Raw genomic sequence first — 24,419 nt, forward strand, 5'->3', positions numbered from 1 at the left:
GATATGTGTTAATTAGTGCGGTTTAGAGGTGCTCATATGGGAATGTGTTTCTCTTTGACAGAGCCAAGTTTGTTTCCAATCTTTGTGCTTCATCGTGTAACAGTCACACTTGAGAGTGGTATTGAGCTTATCGCCCAATCATGTGCCAGAAAGTAAGCAAGCGTATTCCCCCGGTTGAACTATTCCTTTAATCGTTGTTGCGTACCTTGCCCTGAACTATCTCCAGACCCAGTCCATCGTTGGCTTGGTTACTGATGGCCAAAAGCACTCCATTGGTTTTGCTGGTGCGGAATTCGAATGCTATGGAAACATCTAGGCCCACTCTATAGGAAGACACTAGGTACAGAGAGAAACAGGGATCATTATTTATTGTAATACAGTATATACTTTATGTATAATTGGGGATCAAACAGTTTTGTGACTGTTCCTGTTGCGTGCGATTGGAGCGTAGTACAATCATGCGCTCAAAGCAGGAAGAAGAAATAATATCTGAGTAAGTATTGCTACTTATGTCAGCACCAGAATTGCACACGTGTTTGTGTCCACTGTTAGGTGCACATTTGTGATTTCACAATGAACTCGAGCAAAAAGTGTTCAATAAATTTTGCGTAAAACAAAAAAAGTGGACCAACTTTCATGAGTTTTGGAATATGATAAAGAGAATAATAATAATAATGCAGAATAATAATTCCTTGAAGAACACGAGGGCTTTCGCACCATCGGTGGTCGGGCCCTAATTCGAAACCGAGACCTTTGAAGTGCTTCAGAAAATCTACGGCAATGAGGAATGAGCCCGGAGAGGTGTATTTGAGTGGCATTTGTGTTTCGGTGGGGGGGGGGGGGGACGTCACTGTTTAAGACCAAAGAAGTCGTGTCAGGTCGGGGCCGCAACCAGGTGGGCTTTCTTTGACGTTTGTGTGTGGTTGCGCACCATGAATTTGTCCACCACGGTCAGACTGTCAAAACAGAGTTTCACCGTGACATTCTGAGGTGCTCCCCAACCGCTTATTTGCCAGATTTAGATCTCTGCGACTTCTTTCTGTTTGCTAAAAACTTGACGTCCACTCGCTGCTCAAGTTTTAGGCGCATGGTGAAATTGCAAATGTGCATGTAGTGATTGCAAAAATGTTTTGAACACAGAAGCTGATATTGATCAAACGATGTAACTTGGAACACTTACAAAGGTTATCCCCCCCTCTCCCCGCTTCATTCACATCACTGTGCTCGTTTATTGCTAAATGGTTTGCTGCCACATGAAAAACTCCATGACAGGCAAATAAACTGTACCAACTGATGTTCCCATTTCATTAATAATATACTGCACATGATAGTGACTTGTATGTGTGTGATTTTACCTGCTTTCAGAAAGCCAGTGCCATCGAAGTATGTTCCCGTCTCAGTAGCAACAAAACACCTCCCAACCATGTGACTGGAAGTGGGCGTGGCCATGTTCAGTTTAAAGTCCTCAATAACGGCCTCAGAGCGTCCTAGGAAGAGAGGGGGACAGAGAGGAACACATTTAATATGCCATTTTACACAGTTTTAAAGATAAAGACACAATACATGACAACTCTAATCCTATGACAGTTACAAGTGAGTAAGATGTGATTTGCACAAGTCCACTACCTGTAGCAGGCGCCTTGGTGCTTACAGGACCTCCAACCATCTTTAAGTTACGAATACATCCGTTGATACTGTAGAGAATCTTAAAAAAAAAGAAAGAGTGGAAACAAAATCATTTAAATACCCATCAATTCCATAATTCCTTTGAAAAATCAGTGTACGTGTGTTTTTACCGGTCCGATTCTCTTGCTGGTATAGTTCTGTGCTAACCCACCAACATACAGCGTTCCCACCACATCTAACAGGTCCGCCTGGTGAGAAGAAAAACATTTATTACTTGAACATGAAAACAAAAAGTTGAACAACAAATGCATGGCTTTCAGATTTGATGGTTTTACTGGAGGATTTTTCTTTACATCTCCTAAAGTCGATTGTTTTCTGTTTTCTGTTTGCCGTGAAACTACTCATACATGCACTTTTATGAAGGATTTCAGGTGAAAGAAGTGGTTAGAATAGAAAAAAACAGTGTACCTTCTTTGGACTGATCATCTGTTTACTGTATCGCCCATCAACCATAAGAAGACCTCTCTGCTTGTTACGACTCACACGGATCTAAGAGGACAAAAAGAATATGGAAGAGACAGGATAAAGACAAACAAGAGAGGATTGGTAATGGATCCACAATCTTTCACAGTGTCAAACTAAATATACAGAAAGACAAACAGTTGTCTTCACGATATGTCTCTAATTTAAAAATTAGGATTTAATTTTCCATTATAATGTAACTTAAATGGTTAAGTCCTGAAGAAAGTAGGGATTTTCGGTGATAAACAAAGCCCTAAAACCTGCTGTTGAAGGTGCAGGAGGAGGGAAATGTGGCAAAAAATAAAGCTCAACAAAAGCAAGAGCGCCTCGGAGGACACAATAATTGCAATTACACCTTATAACAAAATGTAAATACATATGATAAAGTGACAAAGCATGCAGCGGAAAAAAGATACTGGGATAACAAATTAATTTGTCACACGAGCATGAATGAAAATCTGGAGTTCTGTCCTACCTTGTGCCAGTTTCCATCGTTGATGGAGAAAGGGACGCAGCCAGATATGTTTCCATGACCAAGATCGTAACCCAGACAAACCTGTCCATCTTTGATCTACAGGAAGACAGAACAAAGTTCATGACGGAGAGATGAAGTCATCAAGCCACTGTCTGTTTTAGCATAAAAAAAATAATAAGACAAAGCTGCTGTTGTTCCAGTTTAAACAGAACTGTTAAAATCTGTCACATACAATATAGAGTAGAAAAGCAACGTACGCATCCTATAAAACTAAACTTTGGGATGAACAGAGGGAACAAAACCTCTTGTTTGTCATGATGTGAGTACAGCAGCTCCTTACCTGTATGGTGACGAAGTCAGCATGGTTGATTCTCGCCATGTAGAGAATGAGACCAGACTCCTCCTTTGTCCTCAGCTCAAACTCCAATATTAGCCTGAGACACACACACACACACACAGAGCTTTTATTTAAAAAAAAAAAAAAAAGCTCACACATTAGTGTATCAGTTCTAACGCAGTCTATCTGTGTGGTTATTATTCACTTTTATCAAAATATAGGATTTTACCAGGATTTAAAAAGCAATTACATACAACAGTATGATTTTGGCTATTTGTTCAGATGTCTAAAAATGTGTCTTACACAACATTGTAACTAACTTATTAGGATTTGCATATGTTCTGCATCAAGTATTTCCAGGAATGACTAGCACTGACAAATTGTAGTTTCGGCTGTCTATTTTGGGATTGTGTTTTCCAGCACTGACAGATGCACAGCATAATGAAAGACACAATTGTGAAAAAGACACATTTCAAATGAAAGACACATTGTGATTTGGGCAGCCGGCTGCGGTGCATTTTTTGGGGGAGAACGCGGAGTAAACTCATGTTACAAGTCTGATCCCCAAAACAGCGGAAGTCCTCGGGCGACACACGCTGATCCCTCCGAGCTCAGACTATCAGAACAATACCTAAAACGTGTACAAAACATCCCCCCGTCTATGGATAGAATGGATGTTATACTTTCTATGAGTTTGCTGTGTTTGTCAGTCTGTGGAACAGATATGTTTTTTGGTTTTTTTTGCTTTCCTTTAATTTATTTAGAACTATTTTATAGTCTAAAACACACTCACACATCTGGGTTTGCTGTTAGAAGTGGCAGACATGTAGCTACGACTCGTGATAGAATTTCACTATTACAGTATTGCTTTTTAAAGCTACTTTAAACTGCCAGTTCATAACATTTTATTCCATTTCATTTATTTCACAGCTACTACTAGTTACTTGTTAAATTAGCTTCACCTTAACCACCTGCAGTACTCAGAGGACATTTGTCTGAACTGTGAGTACTTCAAGTACATTTTGCTAATAACAGTCATATACTTAAGTGACCTTTTCAATACAGGACCTTAACTTGTAATGGCATATTTTTACATAGCAGAATTGCGACTTTCACTTAAAGGTCACATATTTTTACACTTTTCCAGTGTTGTATTTGCTGTCTTGGTACCCATGTAAAGATATTTTTGTGGTTTTAAATATCTTAATATAGTTTTATGTCTCCTCCTTAAGCTTCTTTCAGGAGCTTTATACCAAGATCAGATTGTTTTGAGTCTGTGTCTTTAAGGCGGATTGATATCAATGACCATCTCTTTCACTGTATGTTTTTGTATGCCTTAATGATGAGTCCATCACAAGTAGGATTTTTCACCTGCGTGGTAAGTTTGTGACATCACAAACTTACAGAAGTTCAAACGGCTCGTTCAGAGGCGTGGTTGCTGAAAACAAGCTGTGTGCATTTTTCTGTACACTAAGCTTTTTTGACACTTTCATGGTATGGATGTAGTACTTAGACTTGTTTTATAATCCAAAAAGAAATGGAAATCTGAATTTATATACAATATGGAACTTTTAAGTAAAGGGTAAAGGGATAATTACTCCAAACGTTGACACACAGAACATTGATTTAGATTAATATTTGTATTGCTAATATAAAGTCAACGTTGGGAATTGTTTTTAAAGAACATTTGTCTGTTATGTGTAAAATACAAACAAATATAAAAATTAACACCTAAATAACGCCCATATAGCTCACATACATGCTCTATCAAAACAAGCAGCATTGTGTGGACTGCCCTAAAAAGGTCAGTAAATCAATAACATACAATAAATGAAATAAACTTACCTCTCTCTGACTTTGGTGTCATCAAAGGCGAAGCTCATGTGGCTGTTTCTGGTCAGTCCAAACTGATAGGCCCTCTCGAGCGCTGTCGGGGCCACAGCAGATGCACATGAATCCTAGAGATCGGACATAACATGTCAGTTACACTGACAGGGTCTCACCACACTGCTCCCATTGCGTCCTGTCAACAGGAACACTCAGGTGGAGCACATGCCAGTCAAACTAATAGGCTCCCTGCCTCTGATCTGCAGGGACCTGAAGGGCTGGATGGTCACAATGGGTCATCTAATTCACGTAGTTAAAAACAAAGCAGCTGTAAGATCAAACATGAAAGCCATTGTTCTGATCATATAGTGGTTTTGGAAGCAGAATATTTCAGACACTTATCTCTGTGCTTTATCACCTGAAATCCGTTAGAGCCACGGGTGGATTTTATGGATGCTTCTTCTGTTTGATTAATACAAAAATCTTGCACATATTTTTTTATTGCATCTGAACCAAGTACCACAACTGCCCTGTGTAGGATTTGGGTTCCCCCAGGAGTGTTGTGATTCGAAAAGTTGCAGTTCATCCAGTGACCACAGGGTGTCATTGTTGTAGTACATGTAACGTCATCTTATTTAGGACTTTTTACTCCCCTTCTGTATTTCTTCTTCTTTATTCAACCTTTGCCATGTACCTCTTCTCCTTGTCCAAGTCTTTCTCTATTTTCTCATTTCATGTCGCCCTCCTGTCCTCTCATCTGCCAATATACTTTCTCTTGCTCTCCTCTCTTTCATTCTCATCGTTCTTCTCACTTCCCCACATATTTCCACTTCTAATCTACTCTTCTCTTTCCTGTTCTCCTCTCCTCACTTCCACTTTTATTTCCTCCTCTCTGTTTTATTTTCTTTCACCTCCCCCATCCTTTCAATATTTCCTCTTCTATGAGCATCAGCTGCAACTTTGATCTTTACTCAAGGCGTGTTTCCTCTCCCCCTCATCTTCTTTATGTTCTTCTCCTTTCCTCTACCATAAATCCCCCCCCCCCCCCACACACACTTTTATTCAATCTCTTCCTTTTTTCACAGGGCACTAGGTTTTATTTCTTCTTCTACCTACCTTTTTCTTGTTAATACTCCTGTAGTATTGCTTCTCCCCCACACTCCCATCATCTACTTCTCTGTCTTTGCCTCCACCCTCCCCTTTCTTTCCCTCCCCCTCCTCCTGCTGCCTCCATCTACCGCTACATCCTCCTCCTCCCAGTTTCTTACATGGTTTTTCTTCTGTTGTATCCTACCATGTCCTCCTCCAACTCTCCTGATCTACAGCACTTCTCTTCTGTCTCTTATTTCCTTTTGTTTTTCATCAACACGCCCACAACCATTTTTTTTTTAAACCCCGTCCACTCAATTTGGTCCTTTTCTTTTTTTTGTTGTTGCTTTTTCTTAATGTCTTTTCTACCGAGGGTGGTAGAAAAGACATTCTTACTCTTCTGACTTTTTCCACCCTCCTGTCATTCTTTTCCTCTCTTCTCATCATCTTTACTCCTCTCTCTTCTTCACTTCCTGTCCACTCCTCGTCCTTGGCTCTTATCTGTTTCTCTTTCTCCTCTCATATCTTACTCCAATCTTCTGTCACCAATGGTCACTTTAAATCCTTTACTTTTGCCTTTAATACCTAATTTCCTTGCATCTCTTAAAAAAATTTTTCTCCTGATCTACACAATCTTACAATTTGCTACACCCTTGTTTTAATTTTTCCTTCCACCAAAAACTTCTCCTTTCTGTGCCTCTTCCTCGCATCTTTTGAATGTAAAGTATCACCTATTAAGTGATAAAGCTGCTTTGCCGTACCTACGGCACGAGTGTGAGACAAAGTTAGCGAAAGCGAGACGGGATCTGAGACGTTTGAGTGTCTGCGAGTGTATGTGTGTCTCAATCTCCAATCCTCTCTTGTTCCCTTTCAAGTGAAGACATTCCCCACACCGTGACCTTGCTTTGTTGCAGCTGACACTCACCTCTTATCGCACTCTGTCCTCATATCCGCTCCTCCTCCACATCAACCTCCCTCTTTTTTTCCTCTCTCTTATTCTCCCCCTACCTAACAAAAGGCAGACGTCACTTGCTCAGAAGCCCTTTCCTTCCCTCTCCTTTCATTTTTTCTCCCGCTTGCTCTCCTCCGTCTTTCCATTAAGCCAACAAAAGGCGAGTGCCGCTCTGTTCAGAAAGACTCTCCCTCCTTTTTTTCTTCCATTCCTCCATAACTGCACCTTTCCTCTCTCCCCTCTCTCTTCTTTCTGTCTTCTATCCTCTTTCATCCTCCTCTTCTCTCCTCCCTTTCTTTCATCCCCTTTGTGTCTTTCCATTAAGCTAACAATGGTCTTCCATTCAGGTCTTTGGTTGGAGGTCACACCAATAGAATCTAAAGTCATTTAGTCAGGATTTTGTGTGTGTGTGTGTGTCTGTACAAGTGAAGAGGAGCCTGCGTTCATGAGTGCATGTGTGTGTCGTTAAGAGTTACCACCACTGTCGAGAGTTAAGAAGTCCACGCCGTTCTTATTGTACTGCAGGTTTCAGGTTACTCTGTTAGCCTCTGATCGTAATTAGCTTCAGCCACAAACTATTAATGATTGACTCATGACCCATTTAAAGACTGTACAATGTTCCTAAAGAATATATCACTAGTCACTCCATTGCTTAATTCAAACTGAGGTCTTGAATTGAAACTATAAATGCTTAAAGCAATTTATACTTAATGCAACACCTGCCTGCTAGATACGGTTTGAAGAGCAGATGGACTGCGTAAAACTCCAGAAAAGAAGTAGATAGACTGTGAATGAGCAGCTGGGTGACCTATTATAACAGGCACAGCTAAAGAGTATCAAACAAGTAAGGCTCTCTCTTCTCTAAATAACTAATGTCAAAGGCTCTTGGGCAAAGCACTTAACCCCGGACTGCTGAAGCTCATCAGTGGCCATCAGTTGAAGACCGTGTTCTCACTGAGACGCTCAGTAAAAAATAAGTGAGACGGGCAGATGATGGAATGCTTTGGTCAGTTCAGTTTTAAAACACATTAAAATAGAAAGTAAGAAAACACTCAATTAAGACCTGAATGTTCATGTGTGTGGAGTCTTGTGATATTCTGTGTTTCTTATCGACCAAAAAAAAAAAAAAAATCCCATGAAAAGATCACAACCAAGATTTGTTCTGGCTGAAAATAATAACAATAAATGCTCTATTTCACCCCGGTTGAGTTATATGTGCTAACTATATGTTTTAGAAAGTTATTTCGCCTTAAAAGACATGGAAGTGTTTATTTATGAGGTTATTTTTTTGTCAGCAGTAATGAATGAGTTTGAGATTAAGAGCCACAGACGGTACTGGGAAGTTCGAACGTTTTGAGAGGTGGACTAACACAAAGTTTGATTTAGTCTTTTCATGGAATTTATTGAGCATGACAAAATGCAGACTCATGTCAGTGTGCTCGTGTGCATGTATACCAAGTCTGCGAGGGGATCCTGTTTAGCAGTGGGTGTTGCGACAGCAGGTGGGGCAGGGGGCGTGGCCTCCTGCAGGTCAGCAGTTGGAGAGTGGGAAGGAGGGAGGTTAGTGTCAGCCATAGAGCGAGAACAGCGATAATGTTGATGACGAGCACAAACAGCAACAGGCAGGCGGTGACGTCATCAGGACGGGTCAAATAAGTTGTTAAAGTGATTCATACAAGCACACAAAGCGGCTCCCATCCCTTTCTTATACTCTCGCCACGACAGATTTTGTCACCTCTCGGAAAGAATAAATCAAGGCCTGTTTCTGGTATTTAGAATAAGGAATCCCGTTTTGAAGCTGAAAATATATCCAGTGATATTCTTTATTAATATTTTATATCAGTGTGACTGGAGAAAATGAGAACTGTGATTTAGAAGGCTAATTAGTAAGTAAAAACAACTGCACTTTAAAAAAAAAAAATGAAGTCTGAATCTCTTTTTTTCAGAGGTTCACTGGAGCCTGGTGAACATTACTGAGCCTCTTCAACCTCTTAATTGGTGCTCACTAACTGTTTGAAGAATCAGAAGTACCGAATAGATTGTGGCAGAGGTGGGAGATGGAGGAGCCACTTTACTCGAGTACATGTTGAGACTATAGTTTTCTGTCAGCTGTGATTCAACTTGCGACAACTTCTTTATTCTGACAATTTCCTCTGACTATTGTTGAAAAATGCATTTTGCAACCTGCGTGTAGAGCTCCATTACATAGTGTTGCACCACAGCCTTTGCAAAGTAGAATTAAAAATTTGCTAATTGCAAAAATAGTGCTAAACAATTTTCAGAACTGCTGTTTGATATAAAATATGTGCCTAATGTCCTAGCATTGATGGAGGTAAAAAGAAGGTCTCCAATCTAAAAACATGTAATTAAAAAACAAAAAAAAAGAAGTTCAAATCATAAATAACCAAGTTGTGTAAATTGAAATTTGAATGACACCATCTTGTGTTTAGCCTTTCATAAAGATCAGAAAAATACACTTTGGAACAGAAGCAAACCCAGAAGTGACTTTGGTTCTCTAATGTGTAAATTGTGGGCGCTGGTGGAGTAAAGGTCACGTCCTCCATAGGAGGAGGACCGTTTCCCATTTTTCTCTGAAGTCTGGAAAGACATTCGCTTGTATCCTGTAATGTCTCGTGGCCATACGGATATTGGTTTGGGAATCAACAATAATTTACCGCAGTCAACACGTAGATGTGGACTCAGAACTGTGGGTCCTCACAGCCTGCAGTCTACGTCATAAAGCGGATGAGCCTACAGCCCATAAAGCAACCAAACACAGAGTTATAGCTGGGCTGACGTAGCTCCTTGGCTCCGCGCTTCACGATCCATGTCCCTTAAGAGGCGTAGTTTAGCAGCTAACTGGGTAACTGATAACCCGTGGCGACTGTAAAACATATTGAATATGTGAAATACACCTAGTCTATCCCGGTGCTAAGAGGATGAAATGGAAAAACTCATCACCTGCCAGCTCCTCAGCATAGGTGCTAAATGTTAGCTCGGAGTGTTTGGCTCCCGTGCACGCCCATAAAGCATTAATGGGCGTGCACACTTAGCCTAGCATGGTGCCGCGGCTCCGCGCTGTATGACAGGCTGCCAGAGGTGGAGTTTAGTGACTCAAGGCTAAAGGGACTATAAAGAAGAGTTAATGGGCTGTACAACCGCTGTGTGATGAATCGCTAAACTAACACGGCGGGCCGCGGCTGCATTTCATCAGAGAGAAATAGGTGTGTGTTTGTGTGTGTGTGTGCGTTCTGAACGCCAGAGAAAAGAAAGGATACCGTGTGTGTGCGCACACTGGCGTACACGTGTGCCTCTTTTAACTGCACCGTTTTCCATTCGTTCCAGATAGTGCACGCGCATCATTTTGTAAACGTGCCAACAGCTTAACACCGACTGCCTAAACAAAACTAATGGCCACTAAAACACTGTAATTAAGGAGTCTCTGGTGTAACATGAAAATCCTGTACTTATTCACGTATTTAATTTACTTTTATTATGCCTTCTGTTGAAAAACATGAATGAGGAAAGTTGTGTCGGTTAATGTTGCCTGTGTTCATTTCAGCCACTTACAGCAGCAGGACCTGGAGGTGGCGTGGCAGGGGCCGGGGTCGGTGGAGGACGGAGCGGCTTCGACTCCTCCTTCTCCTCCTCCGGCTCCTCCTCCTCCTCCGATAGAGGTGGTGGAGGTGGCGGTGGGGCGAGGTTGGGGCACTGGCCGATTTCAGCATTCTCAAAGGAAACGGGCTGGGAGAAATCTGATAGACTGAGAGATAAACAGGAAATTAGATATACAAATTACTACATGTTTGGATGACACAAATAGTAACATGACGATTACAGAGCCTTGTTAAGGTGTGTTCAAACCAAGCTGCAACCAACTGTGACATCACCCACTGGTCAGGGCAAGGGCAGAAATCGCCAACACTGACCTTTTAAGATGAACTGACTATCACAGGTGACTAAAAACACCAATAGCAATCATGATGCTACAACTCATGCGGCCTGTTTACAGGCTAAACTTGTAAAAAGGCCTTATATAGGCCTAGATTTAAGCATATTTCAATGTAAGAGCTTGAAGCGGCTAAAGAGTGAACCGACTACTGAACTAAAAACCTTCCGATTCGGCTCTGTAAAATTGTTGTGTTCGGTTTGAACAAACTTTAACAAGATCAATGGTCAGGGCCAAAATACACCGACAGCACTCTTGTTACAATGTTATGACCTAAAGGGAGGCATAGTGAGAATTATTTGAGAAAAGTAAGTAGACATAGATACAACCACGGACAGACCTCAATGACAGACACACATGTAAATTGGGTAGAAGTTACAGCGTCGGGGTGATGGGGTTGAAATGAGGGGAGCGATCGACAAACAGACACAAACATAAACACACAAAGATGAGGGGCTGTAATTTGAGTTATGAGTATGTTTATGAAGTCGGACAGCTCGATTACTGCTGTTCAGGCAGAAAGAGACACTGGCTTTATCATCATCATCATCATCAACACCAGCATCATGACCTCCTGCAATCATATTAACTGCTCTTTAACCCAGCGGTGTACGGTGTCCAAATGAGTCCTGTCGTCCACTGACAGAAAAAATTACAGAGGGATCATTAGGACAGTGAACACGGACTGCCCTGTTAGTGTTAGAGATATTGATACAGCAGGTTTAAGGTGAACATTTTAGATGCACTGTAAAGTAATGGAGGTGATCTGGTGTCTGGTCTTACACACAAAGGGCAGGGAAATACTGTATATATAACTTTGTGCTTTTGCTATGTCAGAATATATTCCCTGAAATGCCCACTGCAGCAACACAAATATTTTATTGCAATGCTTCAATAACCTATCCTGCTCTGTGTTAAAATATCTCTGCACAACATACATTTGAATAAGAAGGATAAGGACGAGTTCACGCCTCCAATCTTGTCACAACAAAATTTCATGTTCAACAAAAAGCAAACTGTAGTGCTCTTGTCCGATAGACGTCTGCTGTACTTACATGGCATTGACCATGAGGTTCCATATGCATCCCTGGAATGGGATGTTGGCTCTGTTGGACGTCTGCTCAACTTCTGCAGGAATACCGCCGAGGAATATACGCTGCAAGGTCATTGGCTGGTCGTTGGGAAGCGCTGCCTCCCTCTTGGCCTCCTCGTCCACCTGAACTGCAAATGATCTGGTGGAAAACGGAGACAAACACACAAGTATGAAGTGGGTTGAACGGAGTGAAAATCTTCAACAGTGAGGAAAAACATGCACTGAACAAACACACACACACGAACCTGCCAGGCAGCCTCTCTATGCGCAGTGAGTGCTCTCTGCCATCATTCAGTAATCCTTGCTCTGGCCGTCTGACGACACGACGCGGACTGTTGCTGCCGGTAAACACCAACACCTCCAGAGAGCCTTTGTTCAGCATGACTGAGAGGTAGGGCTGCAGGAGTTTGGAGCGAAACGATATTAACTGTGGGAATCTGTACATCCAAAGTACTCTCAGAACACAGAGCCGAGGAAAAGCAGATGAAATGGAGAAGGAAAAGCTCAGTTTGATGCAAAAATGAAGGGACTGGAATTTCTTTTTTCATTTTATACCGTACAGGACAGTACAGCTACCAGGTACCATATATCTCTATATCACCTAATAACCCAATTCAGGCAATATTACTGAATAATAGGGCTTGAAAAGCTGAAATATTAGACTTCATTTTGATGAGTAGAACTATGTTTTTAAGAGTCTCCTGCTTAGCCAAGGTGAGCAACAGTAATAGTGAGTTACAGACAGAAGGTAAAACAGAAATTACAAAATTATTCACAAGGTCAAAATTTTTCAAAAAAATTATCAAATTCAAAATAAAACTGCAAACAAGAATCTGATTAAATATTGTTTCTTAGAAACAGACTTAGGTGGAGTTTTTTTTCCCCCTGAGCTTTCAACCATCTTTAAACTGTAAAAGCTCAAATGTCCGCCCTTTTTTGTCAACCTGAAGAGCTGTCTACAACCATAACATAAAAATACAATAAATACTCCAAAATATCAACAGCCAGGCGACAGTTAATTGGTGGTTGTCTGTAGCTGCTACATGCATCATTAAAAAAAAAAAAAAAAAAAAAAGCTTCAAAGGTACAATGTATTTGCAAAGCTGTCTCAATATCACACAAGAAAAATGTCGTGCACAACTTGGACTAGATTCCACATCCATGTCGCAATTCTATAAATGATTGTCGCGAGGAGGATAGGAAGGGTAAAGAAAGGACACAGGGGAAAATTGACGGATAAGACGTGAAGGAGGAGAGAAGACAAACAGGAGAGGGGGGGGGGGGACAGACTGGATTAGAGCAGAGAAAAGGCAAAGGGTAAAGGGGAGATGAGTAGAGGGAGATATGGGGTGTACGGAGGGAAAATGGGGAGGGGCATAAGAGAGGTAGAGGAGGAGTGGAGACGAAGGGGGGGGGGGAGCGGGGAGGAAAGGATAACAAGGGATGAGAGGAGGAGAGGAGAGGATAATAGGGGGAAGAGATGAGAGGGCAGAGAGCAAAACAGCGAGCGAGATAGAGATGGGGAGAGAGAGAAAGAGTGAGACAGAGAGAGAGGTGCTGGAGAGCAGTGGTGCAGGGTCAGGCTAATTTGAATTTTAATTCACTGTGTGCCAGAGGGCGAAGTGGGAGACAATTTACCACCTGAAAATGGAATTTCAATTTGAGGTCTGGGACAAATTGAACTGAGATGTAGCTACAACATGGCTCTCGCTGCGCCATTCACACTCATACACAGATACAAAAGCATGCATGCGCACACACACACACACACACACACACACACACACACACACACACACAGGTGTAGAGACAGATGCAGACGCGTCACACATACAGACAAAGGCCGACTCTCACAGATGAACTCCTGCATACAGAAAAGTATGCACAGAAGGTAAAATACACACAGACGAATGCATATATGTACAACCTTCATGCACAAAAGTGTACATACTGTACATGTACACAATTCACTACATCCTACATTTCAAATCTCCACTCTTGGATTATATTTGTGTATTATTGTATTTAGACTAAAGGTTTGGGTTGTAAAATTAAAATAGGTTAAATTGCTCTAAAGAGCAAAGAATAGTCAATCGAAGGTGTTTCTCTGGTATTTATGAGCCCATCTGGGGTCCTAATTTGTAAAAATTGTAACATGAGGAAATGTCTTGGAGGAAATAGTAACTTTATGTGTTTTGGGGTTGCGATTGCTCTTTACCATTTGGCAGAGCAGAAACTGAAAGCATAATCAGGCATGCTGGCATTAATAAAAACAACATTGCCAACATGCCACTAGACTTTTGCGACAGGTTGGTTTGATGTACGTCAACTCACGGTGCCAGTTTTTGACATTTAAAAAGCACAAATGTCATAATTATACATCAACTTTATCTGCAACAACAGACCGTTTTCGTGGCAGACATGGTGACTTGCTGCAACACGTAATGCACATGTGTATTAATAAAAGCTCAGTTCCATTAAATGTACCCACTATTAGAATGAACCAACATTTAGAAAAGCAGAAAAGTCTAAATGTCAGCTGTGAATAAGATCTATTTTATATACAGGTCTTAAAAGTTCATTGGTTCTTGCCCTATAAAAACATCAAGTGGCTGATTGCTGAAGCTGGATAACATGAAGCAATTAACCAGTGTAGAAAAGTATAGTTGTACATAGTCATGTTCAATCTAATTCCGGGATCAACAACAATCAGAGACTCTAAATGTAGATTAAATGTGAAGGGCATTCGTTCTATAAACTCAAATCTGTTTTGGAACAGAAAAGTCTTCATTTCATAGAATGAAAATCTCCTCAGAAATCTGTTGTGTGAGCAGCTCTTACACCCACTATTACAGAAGTGCTGCCCCCTCGGTGATCCCTTTTCTATGACACCAAATGCTTTGTAGTAAATATACTGTTTCGATGGTGAATGACAAATATTTTTCATCTTCTGTCCTCCCTCTGTCCTTTGGACTATTTTTCCTCGCCCTGCTTCTAGCTTCTACCTCCTTTCCTTTTTATCTCCCCGCCGTGTCCACTCTTTCATTTCTTCATGGCAGCAACTCTTCCCTCCTTTTCATTTTTCTCCTATGTTCTTCTTCCCTTTGTCTCATTCTGTTTTGAGCTCTTTTCTCTATCCTTCCTTTCACCTCTAAATCCCCCCCCATCTCTCCCTCCATCCTTTGTCTCCTGTCCCCTTCTCTCTCCCTCCGTCTCTCTGTCCCTCTCTAAAACAGCCATTAGTCAGGGCCAAGTTGAGTTGATGGTGTTTTTAACCTCGCTTAACCTTTCTCCACACACACACACACACACACACACACACAGAGTCACAGAGTCACACACTCACTCACTCACATATTCACACACTTACACACTCACATGCACAAAAATGCTTGCATGTTCACACACACACACACACACACACACACACACACACACACACACACACACACACACACACACACACACACAGCCTGCCTGCCTGCCTGCCTGCCAGCATAGTTAGTAAAAATAGATTTATGTGCCCAACAACCAGTGATGATGGATAAGCTAGAGGTAACCCTCTGTCCTCTCTCTCACACGCGCACACGCACAGACACACACACACACACACACAGACAGACAGATTTGGATTCATGCGAGTATAGTTCCCAAACCCAATGAGACACACAGATGCACATTTTGCTAAAACATGCAAATACACACACACAAACCTGAACATGGACGCTCGAACATGCATCCACACGTACTTGTGGCTGCTTATATGACATGGATTTAAATATTCAGCTGTGACCAGGGTGACAGACCATAGTATCAGTATGTTGTGTGTGTGTGTGTGTGTGTGTAAACGAGGAAAGAAGAGTGTTTTTAGCTGTGAGACAATCTAATCAGCAATGTTGGCAACAGAGTCAAATCTCATTAATATGCACTCATGGAAACTTAATGCACTTAGAGAAAAGGTGCTTGTGTGATTGTATGCGTGTGCTGCCATAGTCAGCTAAAAGCTAAGATCGCTACTACACCTACTAAAGTGGAAATGTCTTTGTGCGTTTGTGAATTTGGTATTACTGTGAGTGTGTATTTTGTATAAAACACAATCCAATTAGCCCAGCTGCCAGCAAACGCAAATCTCATTAATATGCACTTATGTAACCGTCATTCACTTAAGAAAGGGGGGCAGTATTTGGGCGCACATTAGTGCGAGTTGAACCCACCTCTCCCGAATGCCTTCGTCTCCTCTTGGAACTTAAGAAGTTCTTGTTCCGGGCCTGAAGTGGAGAGATATTCAGAAAAACATGAGGATACATAGATACAATATTATCTTAAGGTTCCCTAAAGCCCCTTTCCCCGCTGTCGAACCCAACGCAAGGTGTGGCTAGTCCATTGTAATTGGTACTATCTTTGGTATCCCTACCTTTAAGTTCCAAGCGAGCTGGCTGGAGAGAATCGTCACAGTAAGTGGTTGCGTAACATGGGACACTCTGCACAAACCCGTCATTGATAACTAGCCGAGTTACTATCGAGACAAATTTATTTTAATCCACTGGAGTCCTTGATTAAATGGCAACCTGTCAAACCATGCTCTGGTCTACTGAGGAGGTATGTGGCTGCCGACAAAAGGATTCAGCAAGTGTGTGTGACATTGAATGATGTCACATCAGTTAAATTCGGCATTGCTGTAGTAACAACATCTGATGGAGGAGGTACTATCTGCTGCGGAAAATTAAATCCAGAAAAGTATCTGGTACCAAAAGTGAGTTGAGTCAAGTCGAGCAGAGCCGGTACTGTCGGTGGAAAAGGAGCATTTGTTTTGTAATTTTTCCAAAAGGGACTGATAAGTAACTGTCTTCCAACAAAAGATGTAAAAGGGAAAACTGAGTTTCAACACAGTGTGAGCCATATATATTAACACGGTCTGATGATTACCTTGGAAAAAATGGTACTAAATAAATACAGTGATAATTTGTTATACATATAATTAAGTGATTTCTGTTCATTCTGGTCTAACCCAGTTGGTCTTGTCAGTAAACTGCAGTTAAGCTGGAAAACAAATTCCACAGGTGCATTTATATTTCAACAAATAAATACTTAAGTTTTCCTAATAAATCAATAATTAATAAATGTATTCAGATTTAAATGGAGCAGTTGTTTAAATAAATCATATTTTTCTCATATCTAGTTCCAAAATACCTTTTTTTTCCTCAAAAACTTCTGGTTCAAAATTCAGAATCTGACCACATGAAATAAAGTTTAAGCCTTAAAATTTCAGCACACATTGTATCCAAAAGAAGAACGACAGTATGCAGAGCTGAATTGACTTAATGAACAAAATAGATGAAAATGAACCTGCTGGCTGACCGGTGAGGCTCCGCCTACTGCCAGCAGGATGGTCCCGGTGTCTGCTAGAGTGCTGAATGACAGGCTGATCTCTGTGTCGACCGCCAGTGACAAGCCACCCAGCTCCATGTATCCTGGCTTGGAGAAACTAACTGTGTACAGGTTCTGTAAGACATAAAAGAGAAATAGTTGCATTTCACATGTTTTTTGGTGTGCATCAGTGAATAGATGAGGGCTTTAGTTCCAAATCTTACATGGAAAAGGGCAACATGGAAGAGTAAAAAAAGCAGTTTAAAAAGCAGATGCAGCGAGAAGAATACCTGTAGTACATGTGACCTGCTGATAGCAAGTCACAGCAAAAGTAAGTTACATGCAGAATGTAAACTGATGAGTTAATTTTTTTTTTTTTGATTTGGATAAAATAAAATAAAATTAAAAAAAAACCAGGTGAATGACTAACACATCTTATTAATTTAGAGAAGTCGAGGTTTACTCACAAAGGCGACAACTTATAAAAGACATGATGGTTTACAAAAACTATCAAATGCGGTGTCATCCACTTCTTATTTCTTTGACTGTGGTCGTAAAATTGAAATACTCTCTCGCACGCACGCACACAAGAAAAAGAAAGACCTTCGCTCCTCAGCACTTCTACCCAGGGCCTTTGTAATTCTTCATACCCTCTTTACAGTCTCAGTGAGCAGTGATGCGGTTTTTGCGTGAATGGCACTATACAGTATAGAAATAATGGTGAATGCCTTGTATGGCTTTAAATACTTTATAGATTATTCAATACAAATGTGTGTTCAAATAACACAAATGAATAACAAAAAACAAGAAGAAGAAATGCGTATAGATTAGGACTGTACTGATTAATACAGGAAGAGTTTGCGTGTGGGAGGAGTGTGAATGTGAAAAAGTTTGACAAATTGAACTAGTCTTTGCCTTTCTGACCTTCTTGTCTTTCTGTTTTATTATTTGAAGAAAAACACTTTCCTGAATGAAGCCAAGTAAAAAAAAGCAAATGAATGGAGAATAAGAATAAAGAAACACACTCGATTTAAAAGAGAAGAGAGCGCAGTCGACACTGGGTCAACATGAGGAAGAGGTCACACAAATGAATACATGTAAAGGCATTTTCAAAAATTGACACTATAGTATGTTAATTCCATGCACATATTTTCTCACCTTCTATTCAGTCATTTTCTGACAATTTTCCATGCGTATAGATATATAATAATACATCAGTAATATTTAAATATTTCACCAAGATAGTTAACTTTACTGGAACAGTTGAGAATGTTGCATATAAATACAAATAGACAGTCATATCTCTGCAATGCCATCTGGGCATCTTCAAATATGCTGTTAAGCTTCAAGTCTACAATTCTACAAGACTATTATTAACATCCTTACCTCTACATTACATCCTTTAGTGACCCCAGTGTAATCTGAGCTGCTCAGGAGATTATACGGAGTTCTGGAGACTTCAATATCCCGAAGACAGCCCGCATACCTCTTCAGATTGACCTCTGACCTATAACAAAGTTGTAATTATTTTAGTAGAGAGTATTTTAGCTGAAATAATTAACAATTAACAATTCGGTGAACTTTCTAGTTTCTTAAGCGGTGCAGCATGATAAAAAAAAAATTGCTGAATTACCACAGCAGTGAAACTATTGCATCATGTATCCAGAAGCAGAGTGACGCCTGGACATTAACAACAAGAATAATCTAAAAATGTCATTTGTCCATGTTAATACATTGGGATTTATTACCTTTTTACATGATATCTGTTTTTAGAATTACTGATTTTAATGTGAAATGAGGAATTTTCCATGTTGCAGTATTTAAAGAAGAAAAGAAGAAAAGAAATTCCACCTTCTGGTCTTTGGTTGAGATTGCAGTGAAAATGTTATCAGCAGCAAAAGACACCTTTTAAAATAGTTTTTTAGGGAGTTAAGACTGTATTTTGTATCCGTTTTGCTCCGAAAATGAAAGTAGATCTGCATGTAACATATAATTTGATTATGATTATTGAGTCATAAACTGAACAAACGACAAATTCAGATCAATAATGGGTAGAAAAGGTGATTTCTAGCTGCCATGTGAAGGAGCAGGAGCCTTCAGGGGCCAGCCAAGAAACAAACGCAGTGGGCTGTGCAGCATTATCAGCGTGACTAGCATCGTGCAGAGATCAGTGATCACATTTATTTACATGTCTACTTATGAAATTGATTTATTCATTTACCTGGCTGTCATGCTGTTAAGACAAAACATGATATTAGAGCATTAGAACACTTCCCAATCGAATCTTCGACTACTGAGTCATATAAACTTTTTTTTTTTTTTCTCGAGTCGACCTAAATATATATATATATATATATATATATAAATATATATATATGTATATAAAAAAAACTCCATCCAAGTTTAACTGTACCAAAGAGTCAGAGGAGTTTTTTTTATGAGCAAGTAAGTAGAATCATTACAAATCCATTAATTATCTATGTATCCTATATATAGTTTATAGTGTCTCCTGGGCGTCTCCTTCGAGTCTCCTGGGCGTCTCCTGGGCGTCTCCTGTGCGTCTCAGACGGGCTTTTAGTTGTTGGTAAGAGCTTCAAGAGACAGACACCGAACTGGCCTTCTTGCTGTTGGACTAGTAAATAGCTTTAACTGGTTGCTGGGTCTGTGTTGTTGCGCTTGCTTGGTGTTTGGCTTTTTAGCGAAGTAGTTGACTTGCTAGTCTTTGATTATAAACCAATTCATCCCATTTCCGAAAAGGTTTACCTGCTAGCTAGATATCTTGAGCATAACACACTCTGACATTGGTACTGGTAATACGCGCTTTGCTTCAGTTGCGATTCATCTATGTTGGCTAGCTTGCCTCGTTTGCATCCCTTTGTGTCGGGGGAGTCCAAGTGTTGTCAGATTAATTTAGGTGATCATCTGTTCTTTGTCTGGTAGCATCCCATGTTTTCTGACTTGACATGAGCGTACAGCACGATTCTTGGTTTGTATGGACATTATGATTTGGTGTAATTACCACTTGTGGCCACAGAGGCCGCTGCGTAGCAAAAGTTGCATCGTGTTGCTTTCATGTGTACATTCAGCTATATTATAGTGTATGTTTTACCTGTAGTTTCCAATCGTTGGCAGCCCTCCAAAATAGATTCTTTGGTTTTCCTTAAGGTTCAGACCGGTAGCCGAACCCTGAGATATGGCCACAACCTTCTCCTCTGCACTGCTGTCGATGTCTACTACAGTTACCGTGGCTTTGTAAACAGTAAACAAGAGACATTATTAGCAACAGAACACACAGATAGAGATTGTATTATCCTCCCCTGTAATGACACTGTTCCATTCAAACTGTGGTTTAATTGTTGTGTTTACCTTGTTTCTTGTTCCTTGACATGGTGATGGATTTCCAGCGTCCATCATTGTGGCGGTTTGCCGATATGGCACTACCAACCCCTGATCCGAGGTCAAAGTTTACTTTCACCTTACCCTCTGACAGCTCCAGGGACATGAAGTCCTTCTACAGAGAGCAACGGATAGGAAGGAAGAGCTGTGTTGTAATTAGAGAGTTTTAACTCAACAATACACTGTAAAAGGTCTTATTACCCAATAAGCTGCAGATGGTTCAAAACTGTGGTAATATGTTCCTCAGTAATGCAGGTTAAAACCTGATTTCCAAAGAAGCCCATTCTGGAAATTACTCTTTCACTTTTGTGGTTTGTAACAAAAAATTTGGACACAATCAGGAAACAATTTTCTAAACCTCAAACAGTGATATCACCTGTAGACACGGTCATATGGCAGAGTAGTAGACCTTGACCCCTGTATGATTTGATCATTGTTTAGGATACTTTTTGATGTAAATTATTCATATATTTATTATATCTATATCAGTCAGGATGGTACATCCCCAAAAAAGTAAAAATTCTAAAAGTTGTCCTTTCCCATCAGTCCTGATCTTTGGATTGGTAATAATAATCATGGGTTTTATTCCCTTTTGCTTTAATGCATACATACCATATCGTCAGTGGCCAGATACATGAGCAGAGCGTCAGATGAGAAAGTGCGGAACTTGAAGTTGATGGAGGAAACGTTCGGGTTCCACCTGGTGGGTCGCCCCACTGCAGCGTAGCCTTCACCATCCAGCTGAACTGTCCCCTCACCATCCGAACGCTGGGGGCTACAAAAATACAGGAAAGAAAACCCATCCATTTTAATATTGCTTTGTTTACCATCCAACTACAGAGAGTTTGAAAATAAGATCACAATTATAAATAATAAAATGCAAAATAGAAATGAATATATGGAGAAACAAAAGAAAAGTGGCTGAACAGATCACTACAGTTATTGACATCAATAAGTTATATTTTATAGCACAACAATGCATGGGATGCATAACTAACAAATACCAACACGAACAAGGAGAAACAAACAATTAAATATTGAGTTTTATGAAAAATACGAATGGTGTTTGCATACCTGACAACACATCCTTTACAGTCTCCCTGTCTCTCTCTGTAGTTCCACAGTCCGATAGGTTTACCATCCAAGAAGGTCTCTCCCATGCAGCCTGTGAATGTTTGTGTTCTTACTGCGTCGGCTTTCTAAAAGACGAAGGGAGAGAGATATCAACGTGAAAGAAAAAGACAGGCAGGTTCTTGATGTTGTGTTTAGACAGAGAGAGACAGCTACCTTAACAGTGCCGAATATTCCTCCGACAAACAGGTAGGCGTTCTGGTCCACGTCCAAGATGGTGAAGGCCGTGGGCGAGTTGGCGCTGGTTGGGGTCGGCATCATACCAGCCATAGAGCCTTCCAGAGGATATACTGATATGGTACCATTCAAGCCATTGCTGTAGTCGGAGAGAAGAACAAAGAGGGAGAGAGTTTGATGTTATTTTGTTTGCCATTCTGTATTTCATGGAAGACATTTACTATGACTGAAGACTGAAGTGGAGCCACTTGGAATCAGTTATTATGAGCTCTTGGTGCTGAAGATGAATGATAGAAACACAGTATGGATCCAGCTTGTTGCAGTGGCACCTCTGAGCTGTACAGTGAAATGAAGTGCCCACCTTGGAGTTTGTTTTCAAAGCAGGAAGAGCATTTTCTGCGTTGTTTCGGGGAACATTTTTAAGACTGATAGCGTGTATTACTGGAAAACGCCTTTGGGAAATCTCTCCGATGGAAATGCACGGTGCAGTTGGGATATCTGCTTTGTGTGAGCAGGCCTTCTGTTGGACGGCCTCTATACAAGACCGCTGCAGCTTTCACTGAGAAAATCTGCTAGATTACACTGTATCTATGTAATGATGTGCCACAGGCTGACACGGCTACAAACTCTTGATTTCCCAAGTGCAACAATGTGCTTTCCACAGTAGCATGAATGAGCCAATGTCCTGTGGATACTGTTGGTTTAGTTCTGCTGTTACTAGTGTCACAGTGAGGGAAAAGAGAATATATCAGTCCTTTTATAACAATATGTGATATCGGCCATTCAAATTAAAAATAATACGCTCTATAAACTGCATATTCTTGTCTTGTCTATCAGGAGGTGGAACACTGATATGTGCTACAAATTTGCATCTACAGTAAGTGTATCTATGCATTTGTTATCTTTTGTGAGGGCACTTTGTGACATTGCACGGTAAGTATTTGTGTGTATCACCATTATGCTTCTCAACACTCCTGGTTTCCCTGGCAAAACGCAAGATGGGACTATTCTTTGTATTATAGCCAACATCAGTGATTGAATATTGCATGTAGAGGAACAAAACATGAGCACGTACGAGTGTGCACACTTCTTACCGGGACGCCTCTATCCTGTGCCAGTTCCCATCGTAGATGGTGTGATGGGGATATTCGACCCTCCCAACACCTGAACCCACATCCCACAGGAAATTCACCTTTCCCTTACGCATCTCCAAGGCCAAGAAATCGACCTGAGAAACACAGAAGATATAAACAGTACAAAACCGGCTTCTGTGCACATTGTTTCTTTTGATAAGTCTCTGAACTGAATTTAGTTTCAGTTTACTGAAAGAAAAAATATTCCCATTTTATTTTAATTTATTTCGAATGGGAAATGTGCAATATATAATTATGGATGATGCACAAGAGTAGTAAGTTGATTGTTGACATAGGAAACACTTAAATTAGCCTGTTACTGTTAAGCCTGGGGCATAACAATAGAGTTTACCCTTTGACAAGATATGTATTTAAAATGTTTACACATACATATATTATTTAAAAGAATATAGAGATACGTGTACTGTTGTAACTTTTTTGCGATTTTGTTTTTGTATTCAGTGAGAATAACCAGAAGATGTGTCCGTGTTTTTTTTTTTTTAAATAGCTTTGTCTTGTAATCCCATGTGGGATGGGCCAAATGTTTGGCACGATACAGAAATATAAATTAAGATAAACTAATATATGCAGACGTAAAGTATATCCATGGCTTGGGTGGGTTTTCTCACTGGGCTATGTACTAAATGAGTACTCCAGAAATATTGTGGAAGATAAGTAAAGTTAGCCTTTAAATATGATGAAAAATAAAATTGTAAACTTAAGAGAGGAATTTATCAAATAATCAAACACTTGTTGAAGTGGTAACGCCAGAAATGTAACCAGACCCTTGTATTAAAGTGCACTGTACATGTTTGCATTATAATTATACAGCAGATCTAAATAGGTCGAAATATGTTTCAAGTCAGGCAAGTTGTACAAACTGTGCAAAGGAGAATCTGGGAACATTTACCTTTTTTAATTCGGCAATGAAAACTGTAGTGTCCATGGATTGTGTTTACACTGCTTTTCTTTATTGTTAAAAGTTGTACAATGAAATGTTTTACTTTTGCTCCTCGGATGAGAGAAACAGGAGTTATGCAACACTGTTGGTGGTTATGCAAAATGATCATTAATAATTGCACAAAATGTCAATTTATTACTTGTGACAGAGAAACATATGCAATATTTATCATGTAGGAAATAGTGAGTGAGAAAATGGTGAAGGGATTTCGAACCCAGCTCTGGTTCATTCTGAGGATACAAAGGCTGAAGTTTTCTCCAGCTGTCCCTGGAAGTAAATTTTTACAGGAACTTGCGATATTTTGATTAATGATCTTATTACTTATGTATGCGCCCAAAAATAATAAATAAGTGAATTTTGAGCATATGTTTTCATCTGGATACG

At 40.3% G+C, this 24,419-nt stretch overlaps 1 protein-coding gene across 1 annotated transcript in view; it reads right to left on the reverse strand.

The window, feature by feature from the left end:
• The window catches only part of lama2 (laminin, alpha 2), a 178,552-nt gene that overhangs the window by 3,142 nt on the left and 150,991 nt on the right, over positions 1–24,419 (reverse strand). Inside the window, exons 51-71 of the mRNA XM_069161590.1 lie at positions 23,036–23,169; positions 21,921–22,080; positions 21,708–21,832; positions 21,246–21,408; positions 20,604–20,748; positions 20,347–20,485; positions 18,624–18,744; positions 17,217–17,372; positions 16,085–16,138; positions 12,116–12,267; positions 11,833–12,009; positions 10,399–10,591; positions 8,284–8,352; positions 4,806–4,918; positions 2,964–3,057; positions 2,624–2,719; positions 2,095–2,175; positions 1,797–1,874; positions 1,627–1,705; positions 1,356–1,487; positions 206–336 (exon numbers count right to left, since the gene is read on the reverse strand). Of these exons, the coding sequence (XP_069017691.1) occupies positions 206–336; positions 1,356–1,487; positions 1,627–1,705; positions 1,797–1,874; positions 2,095–2,175; positions 2,624–2,719; positions 2,964–3,057; positions 4,806–4,918; positions 8,284–8,352; positions 10,399–10,591; positions 11,833–12,009; positions 12,116–12,267; positions 16,085–16,138; positions 17,217–17,372; positions 18,624–18,744; positions 20,347–20,485; positions 20,604–20,748; positions 21,246–21,408; positions 21,708–21,832; positions 21,921–22,080; positions 23,036–23,169 (2,592 nt within the window). The remainder of the gene's footprint in view (positions 1–205; positions 337–1,355; positions 1,488–1,626; positions 1,706–1,796; positions 1,875–2,094; positions 2,176–2,623; positions 2,720–2,963; positions 3,058–4,805; positions 4,919–8,283; positions 8,353–10,398; positions 10,592–11,832; positions 12,010–12,115; positions 12,268–16,084; positions 16,139–17,216; positions 17,373–18,623; positions 18,745–20,346; positions 20,486–20,603; positions 20,749–21,245; positions 21,409–21,707; positions 21,833–21,920; positions 22,081–23,035; positions 23,170–24,419) is intronic.

This window comes from Embiotoca jacksoni, unplaced genomic scaffold (assembly GCF_022577435.1).
Source record: "Embiotoca jacksoni isolate LCO1_2020_lvr unplaced genomic scaffold, fEmbJac1.0.p SCAF_29, whole genome shotgun sequence".
Taxonomy (NCBI): Eukaryota; Metazoa; Chordata; class Actinopteri; family Embiotocidae; genus Embiotoca; species Embiotoca jacksoni.